General features: G+C 39.0%; 1 protein-coding gene across 1 annotated transcript; it reads right to left on the bottom strand.

The window, feature by feature from the left end:
* Window positions 1–6,445: 6,445 nt before the first annotated feature.
* Window positions 6,446–18,370, bottom strand: LOC139912233 (sodium- and chloride-dependent GABA transporter 2-like). The gene is made up of 14 exons (XM_071899970.2): window positions 18,259–18,370; window positions 17,895–18,029; window positions 17,606–17,746; window positions 16,452–16,536; window positions 16,229–16,361; window positions 15,881–16,015; window positions 14,346–14,449; window positions 14,140–14,264; window positions 11,921–12,033; window positions 11,657–11,794; window positions 11,234–11,336; window positions 9,229–9,329; window positions 8,763–8,933; window positions 6,446–6,609 (listed from the first exon to the last, which is right to left on the bottom strand). The coding sequence occupies exons 1-14, from the start codon at window positions 18,368–18,370 to the stop codon at window positions 6,505–6,507; spliced, it is 1,701 nt and encodes a 566-aa protein (XP_071756071.2). The 3' UTR covers window positions 6,446–6,504.
* Window positions 18,371–18,627: the final 257 nt, after the last annotated feature.

The following is an 18,627-nucleotide window of genomic DNA, read 5'->3' as shown; positions in this document are numbered from 1 at the left end:
CACCGGAGAATATTAGGAAGACAATAACGTCTGTGTGAAATTGAGAGCATCTGACCCCATTGACTTTAGCTGTTGATCTTTCCATTAAGCAAATTTCATTCAAAAGAAATAAAAAAATTAAATTAAATTTAAAAAATTGGTAGATCAACCCTGATGAAGGCAGCCTAGCTGCTGAAACGTCGGTTTTGTTAATGTCTCAGTAAATTAAATTATTGCATCGGAGCTACGAGTGTGCGGCTACTTTCACCATTTTTATTAAAAAGAAATAGCCATGTTTTGTTCAGTGAAATTGTAGGATCAAACAAGCTTTTAAGGATAGTTTTTTTTAGCACCCGTTGATGCGGCCAAAACAATACGTTTATCCTGAAAAGACAGATGAGCACCTGGGCTAATACCAAAAAATAAAAGGAGAGGGCATTTTGAAAGGCCTATTCTTAATATTCTCTGTAAAATATCTGTCACATATTTCTAAAGTTCATTAATTGAAGCACAGTACCAAAGCATGTGCATGAAATTCCCTTCTGCAGAACATAAAGGCTTTGGGCATTAGCCAGATTCCTTTTTTATCTGTTCTTTTATTTGTTCTAGGTAGGGATTCTAGGGTCTCTACCTGTCTATTCAGTAATCCTGTATGCATTTTTCAGGAGTACTTCACCAACATGTAGGCTAGCTCTTTTATAGCTGTAGATAATGCCACACAACTGCACCTATTGATTGTGGCACTATCCTAGCCTAACAATTAGCCTAAATGAAATGTATTTTTATTTTAATGTCTGTGTTCAAAATTGATATGAAGCAAGATAACATTAATAATTACCATGACGTGGCCCCACTAACTGTGTATTGTATACATACATATTACAGAGGACCATAGTCTCCTGAAACATCACACATCCTGCGCATCGCCACATATTGATTCCTATGGAAGCAGAGAAATGCCTTAGTCATTTATTTTTCTACTCCTCTACTTTTCTCTACTACTTTCTCTACTCTCTACTTTCTCTACTCTTCTACGTTATTAGAGATCAGGATTTAATAATAGCATCATCACAAGATGTTTCTCGAGTTCACGACTACGTATTGTAGTGAGGAAATGTGGGGGAGGGTCTCGATCTCCCTGTGGACACTCGTAGGGAAGAATTCCCGCGTATCTGGGAGAATTGATGACTGATGACTCTCACCTGTGTCAGGGGGGTGGGGAGGATCACGCTGGAATAAGAGGGGCATTGAACGGCCGGACAGCGCGTGAGAGAGACTGAATTGCTTTTGTCCGTGGCTGTGGCACTGTGGCGGGAGGGTGCTGTTCGCAACTTTTAGTGTTGCCGACAGTGAAGACAGCCAAGCAGGGGATCCGTTCCTGTGTTAGGAGGGGAGGCTGGACACCTCCTTTAGGTAGAGAGGGACCGGGGACTAGTATGTGCCTTTGCCTGTGCTTCACGGGGCTGTTATCATCGTGACTCCACACATCACCTCACGCCGTCACGCCGTCTCAAGCAGGTCGTCTGCCGTCACTGTCTTGGCATCCCGGCTGCAGCGAGTGTTTCTGTGGGCGCTTCCTGGTTCTACGGGAGGCTCCATGTTCGCGCCCCACGGGGGGGTCTTATCGCCAGACGGGGCGAGATAAGTGTTTATATATTGTCTTGTTAAGAGTTGTTTTTGTCTTGGTCTATATGATTTATTGTAAAAATAGATTTTAGTGATTTGACACCCTGCCAGGGGCCCATTAAGAGGCAACGCTGGTGGCTAAGGGGGCCCTCTGCCTCCCCCTATTGGTAGAAATGGTTCTGACCTGCCTACAGTTTGGAGTGGTCCTTATTGATTGATGTGCATTTTGATGCCGTGTTTCATTAGTGTGCAGTGTATGGGTTGCTGTGCGTTTGGTACTGTGTGCAGTGTTTCTGCCAGGGTGTGTGCCAAGTTTATCCTAATTCACTTGCAGTGCTGTGTGTTGTAGGGTCGTAGGGTGGCCGCCTGTGCCTATTAGGGGTCGACCTCTGTGGGGGCTTTTTGCTTTGGGTTGTCTAGCTGTAGTTTTAATGAATTCGTATCTTCAATAAAGGCTATTTTTTGTACCATATATCTGTCTGTGTGGTGAATATTCTCTTGCCTCTGACACCGGACCAGACCGGGTTAACAAAGGTGGTGGCAGCTTTATGCTATCTTAAAATCTTCAACAGCTAAAGTTTATTACAGTATTAATGTTCACAAATCCATAGGATAGCAATAGCATTATATGAATAGCATTATATGAATTCTGTTTTAGGGTGGATTTGTCATTTAACAATATGGATATAACATTTGTAAACTTCAGCTCTGTTGGCCAAAGTGAAATTGGTGTCGAGCTGTATTTTATTCATTGTTAAATAGAAAAAGTATCAGCCAATAACATACATGAATGGCTGAATACAATAAAGATCTAAATCAATCACTGCACTAAAAATATGAACAATGTCTCATTCATTTGGTTTTAAACAAGTTTTCTATTGCTAATGAAACGATAGCCTACTAGTTGCCATAGATTCCTCATGATGGTCTAACTCAGAGTTGGAGGGCCATGTTCAGAAATTACATCGCCAAATAAGAGTGTTAGTTTCTGTTACTGACTGGACTGCCTCCAAATGAAAATTACATGTTCATATATTGTAATTAATATATATGTAATTGTCTCCTTTCTGCTTTCATATTAATTGAATTGCTGTTGAATTAGGTCTATAATGATTCACGTCTGTCATGTTTGTTTTTTTCTTAGTGAACTGAAATAACTTTCATGTGATTTGTAATTAGGACTTACAAAACTGTGTTCATGAAAATAGTTCAAACCTCAACTGAGGTCTACTGAATCTAAACTGAGATTTTAGACCAGCCCTCTTCCTGCTATCCTCAAGTGATGAACCTGTAAAATGGGCTGGCTCAGTTTCAATACTAGTTTTCATCCTCTCCAACGCTGACAAGCCACGCTTATTCGGCTTCATATTCAGGGCAATATCTCACAATCTCTCCCTCAGTCTCCCTCTCTCTCTACTTTGACGGGAGGCTTGAAGAAGAGGAAGAAGCCATTTTTAAATCTCGGCCCGACTCTCCCACTCGCGACTCCGTCACCTGGCAACAGTCGCCTACCAAGCTGCAGAGTGCAGTTAATATAGAACCTCCTTGGTGCAGACACACCACCACATTCAGAATAAGCAATAGGTCTACTGAGGAGAGACAAAGCTGCTGGCTCTAGTTTTCTAGAGAACTATCCAATTTGCTCTGTAGTTACATTTTAGAATGAAGTTCCATTATTATTCAGAATTGTGTTATTCTCACTTTCATTAGGCTACTCAACTAGGGAAATGTGGACTGGATGAATGCCGAATGGATAGGTCATAACCATTCGTACGAAGTGTTAGCCTAAATGATATGTCCCTTTGCCTATGAGCAAGGCAACATTAATCTGCCAGATTTTTGAATGGAGTTTTGGCGTAATGTTCTCTCCATCAAGATAACCCTTTCCCTCAAAGCCAAGAGAGAAAAGACCGTGCTGACCTGACTGAATTTAACCTGATGTGAACAGATATAATAACCATTAACCAGATATAGCCCATAAGCAAGCCAAACTGTAGCTACTAAATTCACGTAGTACTTGCTGAAAGTGAAACTAATTACAGGCTAGTCTATAATTTATGTCAAGAAAATTCCCGAACAGGAATGTGATATTGAAGTGAGGTAGGCTATATACATATACTACAAAATGTTTTTTTCATCTGGAGACATCAGGATATTTAAGTGGGGAGCTCGAGAACACCAATTTTGTTATCTCAAGATAACGAGATAAAACGTAATCTCGAGAAAATATTGTGATATCACATGACAATTCATTTGTAATGTCGAGATAACGGGATAAACAGTAATGTGTGGGAAAAAAAAAAAAAAAATTTTAAAAATAGGCTAATACTAGCAGTGCCAATACGGAGAATTACCACAAATACGCCTGTGTGACATCCATCATAGTTTGTAGCCTATGTAAACCTGCTTTAAATAAACAAGTCAAAAATAAGAATCTGACATTTACCGTGACACCGATACTGAGGTGGTGCTCCAGAAATTCCGAGGAATGTCCTCTGGAAAATGGCAGATTACTACTTATATTGTACTGGGTTAGCGTGGAAAAAAATATTGCCATGGCTGTTCTGTTTGGGATAATATTTACGGAGGTGCTAAAGTAATAATTAACAGGACCTGATCTCCTCAGAAGACCTCCCCTCGGAAAATACCAGTGCTGAGAAGATCAAATTGCTAATCCAGGTCATGCAGGAGGATGTCCTTAACTTTTAATAACTTCTATCCAATTTTAACTCTTAACTTTTTCCACCACACTTCCAACCCAGGAACCACCACCACCGCCAGACAAAGCTCTCCTCCTCCCAGCAGGGGTCTCCCTCACCCTCTCACCACCAACTCCACCCCCACTCCCTGCATCCACCTGCACAAATGACTCCCAAACAGTCTCAGGCACTAAAGGAAGACATGTAAATCACTCATCACTTAATTACTGAACAGGTAAGAAGATCATCTTTTCTGGCCCCAATCCACCCACCAGAGACAGATTGAGACATGGTCTTGCTTGATCTCACTGCACACCTTTCCCATGCTTCCTCTGGGGTCCCCACGTCAGCAAACATAAGGTTGGCAACCGTTACCAACCATTGTCACAGAATGCAATTTGCGTTATTGTCAGTAAGTAAAACTTTATTTATAGCAACTTTTTAAAACACACAGTTTACAAAGCACTTCACAAAGAGAGAATAAAAACAAAAGACATGAAAGACATAAAAGGACACATGGTAACAAAGAACTTTAAGAAGAGACAATCCCTTAAAAGCCATCTGAAAATAACACAATCATACACAATAAAGTAAAACACATGCAACATCAAACATTTACAAATCCTGTTATGATAGAGGCCAAACCTATAAAAATACCCACATAAAATCATACATACACACAAATCATAACCCAATAAAAAGAAGAAACCCATACAACCACTTTTCACAAAAAGGCCAGCATATAAAAGTGGGTTTTTAGGAGCTGCTTAAAAGAGTCAACAGACTCAGCTGATCTAATAGCTCACAGATCAGCAGCTGACAAATAGAATCAGGGGCCAGGTCATTCATGGCCTTGTAAGTGATTAAAAGAATCTGAAAATCAATTCTAAACTTGACAGGCAGCCAGTGCAGCGAGGCGAGAATTGGAGTAATGTGGGCCCTACAGTTAGTCCTATAGATAAAAGCCTGGCTGCTGCATTCTGGACCAGTTGAAGCCAAGCCAAGGCTGCCTGGCCAAGGCAAGAGAACAGTATTTATTGCAGTAATCTAAACATGAGAAAATGAAAACATGAATTAGACATTCCAGATCTTTGACAGATAGCACTTATCTAATTTTTACAATGTTTCTTATTGGGAGAAAACAGGATTGAACCAGCTTGTTGATATGTTGTTCAAAATTCATGCACTGGTCAAAAACAACAGCCAGATTTTTAGCGGTGTTAATGTTAGGAGCCAGTCATGGAGAGTGAATAGATTGAATTAACTGAGTATCATCAGTGCAACAATGATATGAGATACAACCAAAACTATTGAAAATCTGGCCCAAAGGAAGCATGTATAGCGAGCCTATCAGTGAGGGTGGCATGATCAATAGTGGTGAAGGCAGCGCTTAAGTCGAGAAGCACTAAGATGGAATAATCACTGTTATCAGCACACATGAGGATGTCATTAGTAACTCTAAGCAGGGCAGTCACAGTACTGTTTTTGGTCGAAACCAAAAATGTTGTGTCCTTCAGTCACCTCTAGAATCTGCTCAGCTACTACTTCCTCCAGTATTTTGGAGATGAAGGGAAGCTTAGGAATACATTTCTTAAACACTGAAACACTTCTTAAAGTTATTGTCAGCCATGTGAGCTGAGGTAGTTTAGGAGTGTTAGTTCAATGTAGCTAGCAGGTGGCGGTGGGTGAATGGACAAGTGGCTAATTAGCTACGTCGGAGCTGTCATGACCACATAATGACCAGTCTTCTCTAAGGTAGAAAAAAAAGAATAAAAAGCGGCTAAAAAAGGAACTAACGTAGTTGTGTTCTTGCCCTTCTTGTCTATAGTGTGAACCGTCTGAAGGTGAGCCATGAGGGGAAAACGGTGTATGCATAAAGGATGCTAGCAGCAGGTGGTGAATGAAGCTATATGAAGCGGTGGCTGAATAAAGCAAAAATGACATTGTCCGGTTAGGTGCAACAGCTACAGTAATGCTCGCATTGTATCGAACCGTGGTGGTAAAGAGAGAGCTGACAACACAAACAACACACAAAACACAAAAACAACACAAAAAATGTATAAAACAAAGATGAAGAGTCATTTCTGTAGGACTTTGTAATTCTGTGCCGCATTCACATAATATGATCTGTGTTGTGGCATCTCAGTGTTGATGTATTCATTCAAGCACTGCCCCATCAAAACTGGCTTTACAGTCATGTTTAAAGCACACAGCTCTGTGAATGACAGATGTTTTCAGGACTGAGGTTCCTCTTTGGTGATTCACTGACCAGGTCTTCTGCTGGAGTGCATAACACTCTCACTCTCTGTGAGGAGGGAGAGAAACATAAATCCCCATTATGATCTGTATTCATTATCATACTGTGTGTACTATAATTAATAATAATAATAATACAATTAAACAATTTGGTCATTATGTTCCAGAGCACTCATGGTCTTCTCTGGCTTCTCACCCTCTGTACACAGAGGGCCCACAGAGTGCACAGAGTGCCAAATTGTTCAATCCCCAACACTAACCACAAATCACCACCAGTGCACCAACATTTGACTTACAGCGTCTCAGTGTTGATGTCTTCATTAAAAGTAATCCCCCTCAGAACTGGAATAGGGTTTTCAGCCGTGGTCAAAGTACACAGCTCTGTAACAGAATGGGGTGTTTCGGGGTCAAGAATCCTCTTTGGTGATGCATTGAGCAGGTCTCTTGCTGGAGTGCATAATGTTTTCAGTCTCTGGAAGAGGGGAGGAAAACATAACCCAACATTAACCACTGAATTCACTCTCATACTAAATTCACTGTAACAGGTGGGTTAGAAGTAGAGCAGACTGCATAAAGTAAAAGACAATAGGACCCCATTGAAAACCTGAACTGAAACACTCGTGCCAATTTGATCACTACAGCAGTGTAAGGGTAAAGAATACAATTTCAGTGGATGTTACAAGTCCTTTGTTTACAGTCTTGGATAACATCATGACTAATGAGTGAGTGAGATTAATAAATTGGGCATAGAGAAAAACAAAAAATGTATCGATAATCTAATTTATTATATTGCAATTGAAATGTAAAATACATGTGTGTTTAACACACATACACACTTTGTTTAACACAAAGTGTGTATGTGTGACAATAAAGTGTGCATGAGTTGTTGCCTGAGTCAATCTTCATTAACTCATACATTTTTTAATAACTGACATTGTGCATTTAGGTGAGAAGATTTGATGAGGTTTTATTAATTGGTGATGGTTTTGAAAAGCATACCGTTACATAGGCTATTTCATTTAAAATTCTGTGTTGTTTCTCAATGTTTTACTTCGAGATTGTGTATTTTCTAATACATTTCACACTCTCTCATTTCTCTTTAAGGCTTCCATGATAAAGATATAATATAGTTATTTATTGTATGAGTTGATTGTAAATTTGGTGGTAGTCCACCAGCTTTGGTGGGATGGGGGCCAGCTTATTGCCTCCGCCAAGGAGGTAATGTTTTCACCTGCGTCTGTGTGTTTGTCCGTCCGTCCGTTAGCAGGATATCTCAAAACATTGGTCACAGATTTGCACAAAAACTTGGTATGAAGGTTGGTTATGGGCCAAGGAAGAACTGATTAACTTTACATGTCGATTGGCCAAAAGGGGGCATGGAGGTAGGGGTGGCATATCACCAAAAGGTGCATAACTTCAGAACAGATTCACATATTCCAACTTTGACAAAAGGATGTGCAGGGAAGAACCACTGGGCCATGCCTTCTTATGGTTTTTGTAATGTCTCTGAAGAGGTATTGTCAGACATGGCGGAGGTCTGTGCTCTACTGAGCACATTCTTTTAATGAGTTTGGCCTATATTAAGTTTTGTATATTGGCAAGGTTGTGTGTGGTTATTACAATTTTTCTAGTTATTGAAAGGCACAGCTTTTTCACAGACCACTAGATATCCTGTCCATCAAATCAATTAGTTACACAGGACTCAACTACTATAATTATCGAGTGTATTTGAGTTGTTGTGTTAAAGTTAGCTGATATACAAGATTATTGTAAGGTTGCAGGTCATAAGCTGGCTAGTTTTATGTGTTGAATGATAGTTTTAAATTGAGTGATTACTGTATTAGGGGCTGTCTCTGTTGATATATTATGTCTTTTTATAACAATGTATGTCAAACAATGTAGCATCTTAGGAATGATGTTACATGAGGGCCATCAACTGGCCAATTAAGGTTACTACCACAGCCATTGCACAGTTTAATGATGACCTAATAAAATCATTACAATCAAATAACAAAGAAGGATTGTTGTTATGTTGACAAAAAGTCCCTGTTTGTCCCTGAGCACTTTTTGAAAGTTGAATGTTAATCTAATCAGTAGCACTAGCTCACAACTCAAGTAAATCTTTGTACTGAACAGGGTACGTTGGGCCACCACAGATGCACTAATAGCTAATGTGTGTAATTTGCATAATACATAGAGTACCTGTCTCAGTGTTCCTGAGGTTACAGTGATACTGTAGAGAAACCACAGAGGAACCAGGAGAGCCGAAGAGAGAGCAAGACATATCCCAATGGCGTTGCCCCACCAGGGGTATTGATAGGTGTTGTTGTATTTCAGAGGGGTGAACTTGACCAGAGAGAAAAGTAATATGCCCTGTCAAAAAAGAAGAGGTAGAAGAGGCAGAGAATGTAAATTGAACGGCATATTTTTTGACTTCGTAATGGGATAAAAATAAAACATGCAAAGAAAAATGAATTATAATTATGGGTCTGTATGTATGCGTACATTCACGTTTGTACATTCATGTATCCATACTCACATACATGCATACAGACCCATAACACATTCATTTTTTCTTTGAATAGTTTTGGCATACAGTATTTTGATAAAGCTGAATGTAGACCTTCAGAGGCTTACAGAAACAATAATACACAATACATTTACTTACAGTGCAGACAGAAGGTGTGATGTACTTCCAACAACATTTCATATAAGGCCACGGGCGGTAACCAATCATGTCCATAATTTTATCATAATAACGATCAGCACCTTGGAGACAGACATTCATATTAGCCATATCAGCCTTCAAAGCATGAAGTCCTGTGCTGTGTATTCAATAATCTATATTTGAATGTAAGGAAGGTGATATTCTAGGCAATATTTGGGCATATTTCAGCAGGCAACGGGGTGAGTCCCATGGTCAAATATCTATTTAAATGTTTCCTGGCAATGTATGTTCAATGTTCTGATTAAAACAATAATGAGGCAATCTCTTTGTTTAACAGGTTTAACATTTTTAAATTCAAATAATCAAAAATGTTTAAAAAAGACATTGTTAAAATTGATTGGTTGATTTTGTTTGAGCAGTCACATTTAAATTTAGGCAATTTTTTTCAAAATCCACCATTTCAGACTAACGTACTACAACTGGACTTTGTTTTGATTGGCTCCCCTCACTAAATAATTATTGAAATCCTTCCAATCAGCCCCATTTGCAGCATTTGAACTGACACACTGGAAAGCCTCCACTCAGCAGGTTTAGATTTGAATTAGAGGAGCTGCTGTTGTCAGCCAGTCAAGGTCCAGTATTGTGACTCTTGTGCCTGTGAGTCTTCAAAATTATTCAATTTAACTAAATGAATTCAACTTTTAACTAAACTTAATTTGTTTGCAAAACATAATATCAAACACAATGTTATTGTCATCCTGAACCATAGTACATTTGACAACAAAATCATGAAAACTGAATAATATGGGACCTTTAAGCCTGGATTAATCCCTCTGGAATAGTTTAGCTAGAACAATGATTTTACTTCCATCAGCATGACGTAGACTCATGAGTTGGTGTGGAAATGACTACCAATGGTTACCATGTTTCCAGGGCCTGGACTATAGACTATTTACTCTGCCATTACACACTTCAAAATGAAATGAAATGAAAGAAATGCATCTGCAGTGGCCTAATGCAGCCATCAATAGCAATCTCTTAAAGCCTGGAGGACAACCATGGAGGAATCTCAAATTTTAATCAAAGAGAACAAGAGCTGAACCATAATCTCGGCTGGACATTGGGAGTCAGACATTTATTTTGTTTTTAGTACAACTGGGGTAACACATCTATGGATGGGTCTATGGAGCGAGCTGTGTCAGTCCATCTGTCAAATGTGATATGTCAGGTGACATCTCAGACACCACTGGTCTAACTGATTGAACTGATGGGGGCACTATAGCTGAAGGTCAGAATTTTAAACTCAAATGGGATACCTTGGGTACCACTGGTCCAATTATGACAAAACTTGGTGGGATGACGCATTTTGGCACTGTGTTCTGGTGTTTAAAACATTTTACCAATTGACCTGATGGAGGCGCTATAATTCATGGGAAACATTTCTACATTTGAAAGGTCATAACTCCTACACAGTTAAATCCCAATGACATGAAACTTGCTACACTCATTCAACTCTCCTTACAAATTACAGTGTTTGGCCTAATGAGGGTACTATATTCAAAGGTAAAAAATTTCAATATCTCAGACACCAATTTTGACAAGGGTTGATGTATTTTGGCACTGTGTTCTGGCGTTTAAAAATAACATGAATTGACCTGATGGGAGCGCTATAAATGTCAACATTTTAAACCAGGCCATAACTGATACACCACTGGTCCAACTTTGAAGAAACTTGGAGGGGTGTTAAATCTTGACACTGTGTTCTGGTGTTTAAAAATATACACTGATTGGCCAGATGGGGGCATTATAATTGAAGGTCAAAATTTCTTTGAAAACTCCTGCCCTGCCTCGTAAGCTCGATTGATAGGAAAGTTGCTGCACAAATCAAGGTAGTATTATTGGTGGCTTTGGAGTATACTGTATTTTTAAATCCATATTTTCTAATGCAAATTAATGACTGCCATGAATGATAATTGTCTTTGAATAATAACGTTCTGTAACTCACCATATATCCATCCTACACAAATAGACTCCAAAATGGCAAAAAACATTATCGGTATTCCACTGCTAGCGTAGTAGTCAAACAGCTGAAATATATATATTCCACCCTACAGTCCATTAGAGAGAAAGAAAGGGAGAGACAGAAAAGAGACAGAGAGAGAAACAAAGAGAAAAGAGGCAGGTCCTTTGAAATAACAAATCTCAGCTGTAGAGGTATATTTATCTTATGGGGACAGGCAAAATCACTTGTCATTCCACAGCAGGCAAAGCTGTCCAACAGCAAAACATATATGACAAAGAGAGATAGAGAAACATACAGACATGAGACAGACAGACAAAGGGAACTACAGACAAAGGGATATGACTACAAATAGAGGTAATTTCCAAACAGTTTTAACTACACAGGATAAACAAAATGGACTCCCACCTCAGTGACCATCAACAGGCCAACAATTGAGCATACAACACAGATGACCAGCAGAAGTAGTTTACGTCGATGACCAGTGAAAAAGAAGGATGGATACATGTCTGATATGGATGTGACCAGGCCTTCCAGATACACAAACTGTGGGTAAACAATTAGTGCTTTTACTTTTCAAATAAAAAATAACTGAAGGGCTTCAATGGGAATGTTGCTTGAGTTTACATCCTTTCTACATTTATTTACCACAATTTAATGGTAACACCTTACCTGACTGTCCAGTCCAAGGAAGATAATCATAATGAAGAAGAATGTAGCCCAGAGTTGGGGAACAGGCATCATGGCTACTGCCCGAGGGTAGGCAATGAATGCCAGGCCAGGGCCTGTAAGTGGTCCATAACAGATGCCAAAATATGTTAGAGTCATTATAGGTGATACTGTACATTGTATACTAATTCCATGTAATCAGTAGAGCAAGAGTAATCACATAACACCTGCTGAGCTTGTGCCCAGAGATGGTGTAGTATTTAAAGGATAAATTCAGTGACAATCCGCAGACAATATTGGCTCCCGAGTCAGCTATCACCTGAACCGGTGAGCTCATGCAGTGCGCTAACATGCGCTAACAAGCAGTCAGTCCAAACGGGGTTTGTCAAAATATCTCCAAAAAAGCCAGTCTGTCAAACCGATATTGTGACCAACCGCCGTCTTTATTTTCACAGTCTGCACAGTGGATAGTCTTCTACCAAACTTTTCCTGGCTCCATGTGCAACTGTTTACAATCTGACCTGACCTTCCGTAAAACTAGATCACGCCACCAGTAACGCACTTTCACCTCACAGCAGTCTGTGCTGTGGCAGAGAAAAATAATTCTAGGATTTCCTGATTAGTGCAAGTGTGCATAATGGCAGAATTGTGTCATGACATTAGATATCATTCATTCAAATTTTTTGTACTTTGCAACTTTTCCGTTTACTCACTCTACAAATGCCTTTTTTGGAGATATTTTGACATACCTGGTTTGGACTCATTGTTAGCAGTGAGAGGCCTAGTAACGGAGCTCCACGTTTCAACTGACAGCTGACTCGGGAGCCAATATTGTCTGCGGGTCCAAGTATTACAGGTATGTAAGAGACAAATTATATATGGGTCCAAAGTCGCCAAACGTATCCTTTAAGGCAGTGGTTCTCAAAGTGGGGTCCGGGGACCCCCAGGGGTCCGTGGCACTCTGCCAGGGGGTCCGTGAAAAGTTTTCAGATTCATTCATTTAAATTATCATGATATAAAAAAAAGTTTTTTTTTTATTTATTTATTTTTTTACAAAAGGCTTCATAGTTCAACAAATAATATTTAATTTTTTAAATCTAAAATAGTTCATAGATTACGTTCTAATCTAACGAATCTATAAATTTAAAAGTCAAGCACGTCACCCGTTACCGTGGAAACAACAATAACTGGTACGTCAGTCAGCGGCTGCTAGCATGCTATGAAGATGGACAGATTTTTAAAACGACCGATTACGGCTACAAATGAAGTAAATGAAAAACAAAAAACAAAAGTAAGGAAATACGATGAGGAGTATCTCCAATATGGATTTACTGAAGTGGAAGGGAGGCCGAAATGTCTTATATGCCTGCAGTGTCTTGCCAATGAGGCGATGAAGCCTGCCAAATTGAAGAGGCACCTCGAGACCAAGCATCCAGATTATGTAAAAAAAGACCGCTCTTTTTTTGAGAGGAAGGGCGAGGACTACCGTCAGCAACAACAACGGATGGTGAGTGTTACAAAACAAAGTAGTGGTTTGGGATTGTAGCAATGTTGCAGATGTTTTGCAATCAGTTCAGTTTGTTATAGCCTGCATTTATTTTATGATTAGACTTTTATCAATCATTACGTATGAACTAAGAGTGAAACACTTTATCTTGATTGTACAGTGTTACTTGCAGCTAATTGATTGATTGTTTTATGGGTATTCTGTGTTGAGATGGTGCAAATATTTTGAATACATATCTAATATCTTTCTAATACATTTCTCTTGTGTTGTTCTTTCACATAACTAAGACTATAGAAGTGTAAAAAATAGGCTACGTCAGATTATTCCAAGGGACATACATGTCAAGTCAATTTTTATTTATATAGCCCAAAATCACAAATCAGAATGAGGGGGTCCCCGGTATATTCTCTGTCTTGTAAGGGGTCCTTGGCTGAAAAACAACTGAGAACCTCTGCTTTAAGACACTTAATTCTGGCACTATATACCCCTACTGGTCAAGGTCAAAATCTCCCCCCTGACTCTGTCTTCTAAGCCTTCACAAAGATACTTGGTATATTGCCCTTCAATATACACAAATACACTTTTCAAAACAAAAAGCAGGAAATTAAACAGGAGCAAAACTTAATATCATTGAACAAAAACAGAATGTAAAGGAAACAACACAGTAAAATAAAGCACATATGGGCCATAACATTGTATTATGGACAATCCCAACCTGATTCAGCCACTTCTGAGATGTCTACACCCAACTCATACGCCATGAAGCCAAGGACAGAGAAGACTGCAAAGCCAGCCACAAAGCTGGTTAAACTATTCAACAGGCAGAGGGCAAATGTGTCTCTGTAATTGAAAAAGATTAATACTAAGTCATGTGAACAACAGAAAGATAAATAGAGACAGACAAATATTTATTTTCCTTACTTGTAGCAGTTGTTGTTGTATTTGTTGTAGCTTCCCAAAGATGCTAAACAACCTGAGCATACAACATAGGAGAAAAATATCTGGCTCCCAGCATCCATCCACACCTGAAAACAAACAATGAAATGGTTTTAGTTGTTTTATTGTTTCTGCATGACGTGTATGATTACTCTGGTTTGGTGGTAGATGCTGTCCAGTCCCACAGCGCCTAGCTAGGTGTGCAGCATCAACTGTTGCTGTAGTTGAAGTTACTACAGAGTACAACAAAAAGACTGATATCTGTTAACAAACACAAGAAACCAGCAAAAAGATCTCTCAAAGAAATAAGTCTAGATGTGGCTAGAATTACATAGAAATGTTAAATGTCACTGTCATCCCTGGAAACAAGCTGCGTCCAACATGTCGTATTAATCCTAATAAAATGTCCAATTCATTTTAAAAGTGCTCCTATATCAAATAGCCACCTGGTCCAGAGAGCTGAGGTGTATTAATGAATTTGGGTGATACATTATAATATACAAAAAATCAAGTACTTTCAAGGCCATCTATTCATTTTCAAATACTTTTAAGACTTTATTTTATTTTCCTCAAATCCATAAACTTTCAAGGATTCTCAAGGCCAAGTGACAAATGGCAAACCACATGAATCCTGAGACTACTGAATGATAATCTGTTTTCCTTTCAATTTTCCACCAAATGTTGCACTGACGGTTGATAAGCAAATTCTCTAATATTACCTGTTAGGTCTACATGTCTAAGTCATTATCATTAGGTAAAGCTTTAAATTCACATTGAGAACATTTATTTTTATTCTTCTCACTTTTTCACTGAATAACATGAATAGCACCATCTGGTGGTTAGAACCGGGCATTACCATACTGTAAGACGACGTAACACAAACAACTTCAATGACTCATTAATCTATACAGGGGGAAATAACCATCCCCATATCCACTAGGAATACATCAAATATGATGTATGAGGAAGCAATACTCCAAGGCCCAGCTTCATACTACTTATATAACAACAAGAACTGACGTTATATATATATATGTCTGTTGGGGTGGGATTGACGTGGAGTTAGGGGGATCTGTGGGTTGATTCTGACAATTTATTTGGATTCCTCATATCTGAATCATTAACAATTTACTGAATATTATATGAATTCCACCCAATTAAAATGTCCAATTTGGGTGCAGTCAGCTTGATTTCTCCAAGCTCAACTTACAGGAATACTTGTCTTACTGGTTTCTAACAAGAGGAACCCTTTCAGAGCAGTCTGAGATGGTGGGTGTCATGGCGTGTGATTTGACATGCAACCCTGTAGCCATCACCAGTATTGGTTTGTTACTCATTAATAGGCTACACTTAACTTAATTAGAACATATTCACTGATTAAAGGTCATTATAGAAATGTTTGAACTGTAAATAGTAATCTTACATTGCTGTTTTAGAAAGCAAGAATACAGTTTGTGATGCTGAAATATTAGTGTTATATAGAGTGACTCACTCACTCATCATTCACGCTTTAGCCTCACCTGAGGATCTGCAAGGCGGCCTGGATCAGGATAGAGGTAAAATCTGATGCCATCTATGGCTCCTGGTAATGTCAGACCACGGATCAGCAATACTATCATCATCACATAGGGAAAAGTAGCCGTAAAATAGACGACCTGAAAGAGGACCACCAATATATAATCACTATATTAGGGGGGTGAAATTTTACTTCAAGTCAGGACATAGATTATCACTGAAATGCAAAAATGAGAAACGTTTGGACATAAAATACTTACTGCATTTTTTAACAGTTAAGCATATGTAATGAATATATATCTCAGATATATATACTGTTACCTATATACAGTATATCTATCTACAGATCTCACCTTCCCTGAAGACTTGACTCCCTTCCAGATACAGAAGTAGCAGACGATCCAGCTCAGTAGAAGACACCCAGCCAGGTCCCAGCGGATACTACCCATCTCCTCGATTCCTCCAGACACACCCAAGATTCTTCTCCTGAACACAGAAATTTAAGTTTAGGAACATTTTCCTTTCTCAATTGTGTAAAACAATTTCTTCATTCATAGAGTTCTTGTGAATACGTACTGCCAGAATTCTTTAACTGAAGATGTTGCATTCCCCAAAATGTGGCCATTTGATGAATGATTCTGACCATAATCAGAGCAGTCCTCTTGTAGTGGGAGAGTAAGAATAACAAGTAAGGATGGCATTTTGCTAACATGTTGGTGAACAATTCATGCCAGCTTTGTAACTAAAAGCTGCAGTATGCATTTATGCCTTCCAACAACTAACACTGTGGCGATCTGTTGCCACCATTATCTTTGATTCTACAGAAAGTCTATGGCATCTGATATTTGGTCACTAAAAGAACCGCAACAGAAGATCATCCTCAAAAGCTGATGGAATTACAGGGTTTTTCTTCACAGATCCACTTTATGCCTGTCCTCTTAAGAGACAAGGTGGTTAAACATTTGTCCTGATAGGCTACAATTAGCTCAAATGGTCTAATTTGGTTTGTAAGCATAAACAAGCACAGATCCTGTACTGACCCATGGTGCATGTGTTCAGTTCTACGCACTGAAGCACTACGACAGGTAAAATTACCTAATTCCACTAGTTACTTAAATACCACACGATGATGTCACCTACGGTTAAAGTTTGTAGGGCAGCGAAGACGAGTTACTGTCTGCAAATCCTCGTTACTGACTGTGGAATATTAAGTTTCACTTTTGTTTTCACACCGGGAGACTCTGTGGATTGAGTTCAATGCTGCTGGTCTGCACATCTCCAAATTACAGACATGACTTGATGCCACATCAGGCGCATTAGAGATCGATTTAGATCCATTTCTACACACTGACTAACTTTTGATTTTGTGCCTCTATATGGGAAACACTGCATCTCACAGACAAAAACGCCCCCTAGAGGCCATCTGACGAAGCGCATCATCTCACTAAGCGTTACCTGACTGACTGACTGACTGACCGACCTGAATTTGGCTTGTGATGCCCTCGGCTGCGCCGTGGGAAAAAGGCCATAAGACAGACTCAAATCCATGACCTCTTACCAAATTCTCCTGTAAGCAACTTTCCATCTCAAAATGTTTATTGTACGCTTTTAGTTCTTGTAAAAAAGTTGGACAGAAATTACCTTTCAAAGTAAAGGGAAAGGAAGTTCATATTAAATATGGATTTCAAAATGCAGTTTCCCAAATGTTATGACATACTGTATATGTTTACCTGTGTTCCAGCTGTTGTTGCAGTTGGCCCAGGGGAGTTCAGTGTTGAAAGAGGAGAACAGGTAGAGGAAGGCCCAAGCCAGTATGACGATATAATACATCACACAGTAGAGCATAATCATGAGATTGCCGTAGCCTAAACCTATTGACAAAAATATGTCATTATCTGCAAATATACAAATGCTAAATTTTCAACATAATGTAATGTAGATGCACAACAAATTCAACATGCATAAATATTGTATAAATTGTATTCTATTGTATTGAAGGTTCAGTTGAGCTAGCAGTACCTTCAAATAAAGGACAAATTTTCCTCCAACATGTGATTCCACCCTGACCGGTTAACTGTCCCAAAGATATCTCCAAAAAGAAGAGGGGGATTCCACAGGTAAACAGGAACAGAACATACGGAACAAAGAAAACTCCTTATGGGAAAAATGTTGTGGGATTGTAGAGAGACAAAGACACAGAGAGACATAGAGAGAAATTGAATCACAATTCACTGCACTTCTAATATGATGGTTATTACATCAATAAAAATTCTAATTCTAAATTTGTCACTGTTTCAAGATATAATTCATGCAATCTGTTCCATCTTCCTCCTGAGTAGCTGCTGTACAGAGAGACTTTTATGCCTTAAAATCATGCTCTCACCTCCTCCATTTTTGAAGCACAGATAGGGAAATCTCCAAACATTGCCGAGACCAATGATTTCTCCAACTACTGCTAAAATGAATTCCGTTTTGTTGGCCCACTGGCCTCTCATCTGAGGCTCTGATGGTGGATGATCTTGATCATTGTCATCTTTCATCAACTTCATCTCTGGCTTGCTTGCTGGCTCCATTGGGTCAACTGTTGAGATGTTGTATTAAAACAGTAATGGAGTGAGTGGTGAGACGTATATAATGTGTGTGTGTATGTACATATATATATATATACATATATATATATATACACACACACACACACACACATACATACCTACTGTATATATTTTGAAGAAATGGCACCCTTCGTTACATT

The sequence above is a fragment of the Centroberyx gerrardi genome, chromosome 13 (assembly GCF_048128805.1).
Source record: "Centroberyx gerrardi isolate f3 chromosome 13, fCenGer3.hap1.cur.20231027, whole genome shotgun sequence".
In the NCBI taxonomy this organism is placed as follows: domain Eukaryota; kingdom Metazoa; phylum Chordata; class Actinopteri; order Beryciformes; family Berycidae; genus Centroberyx; species Centroberyx gerrardi.
Note: the sequence above shows the minus strand (reverse complement) of the source record. Positions and strands in the feature narration are given on the sequence as shown.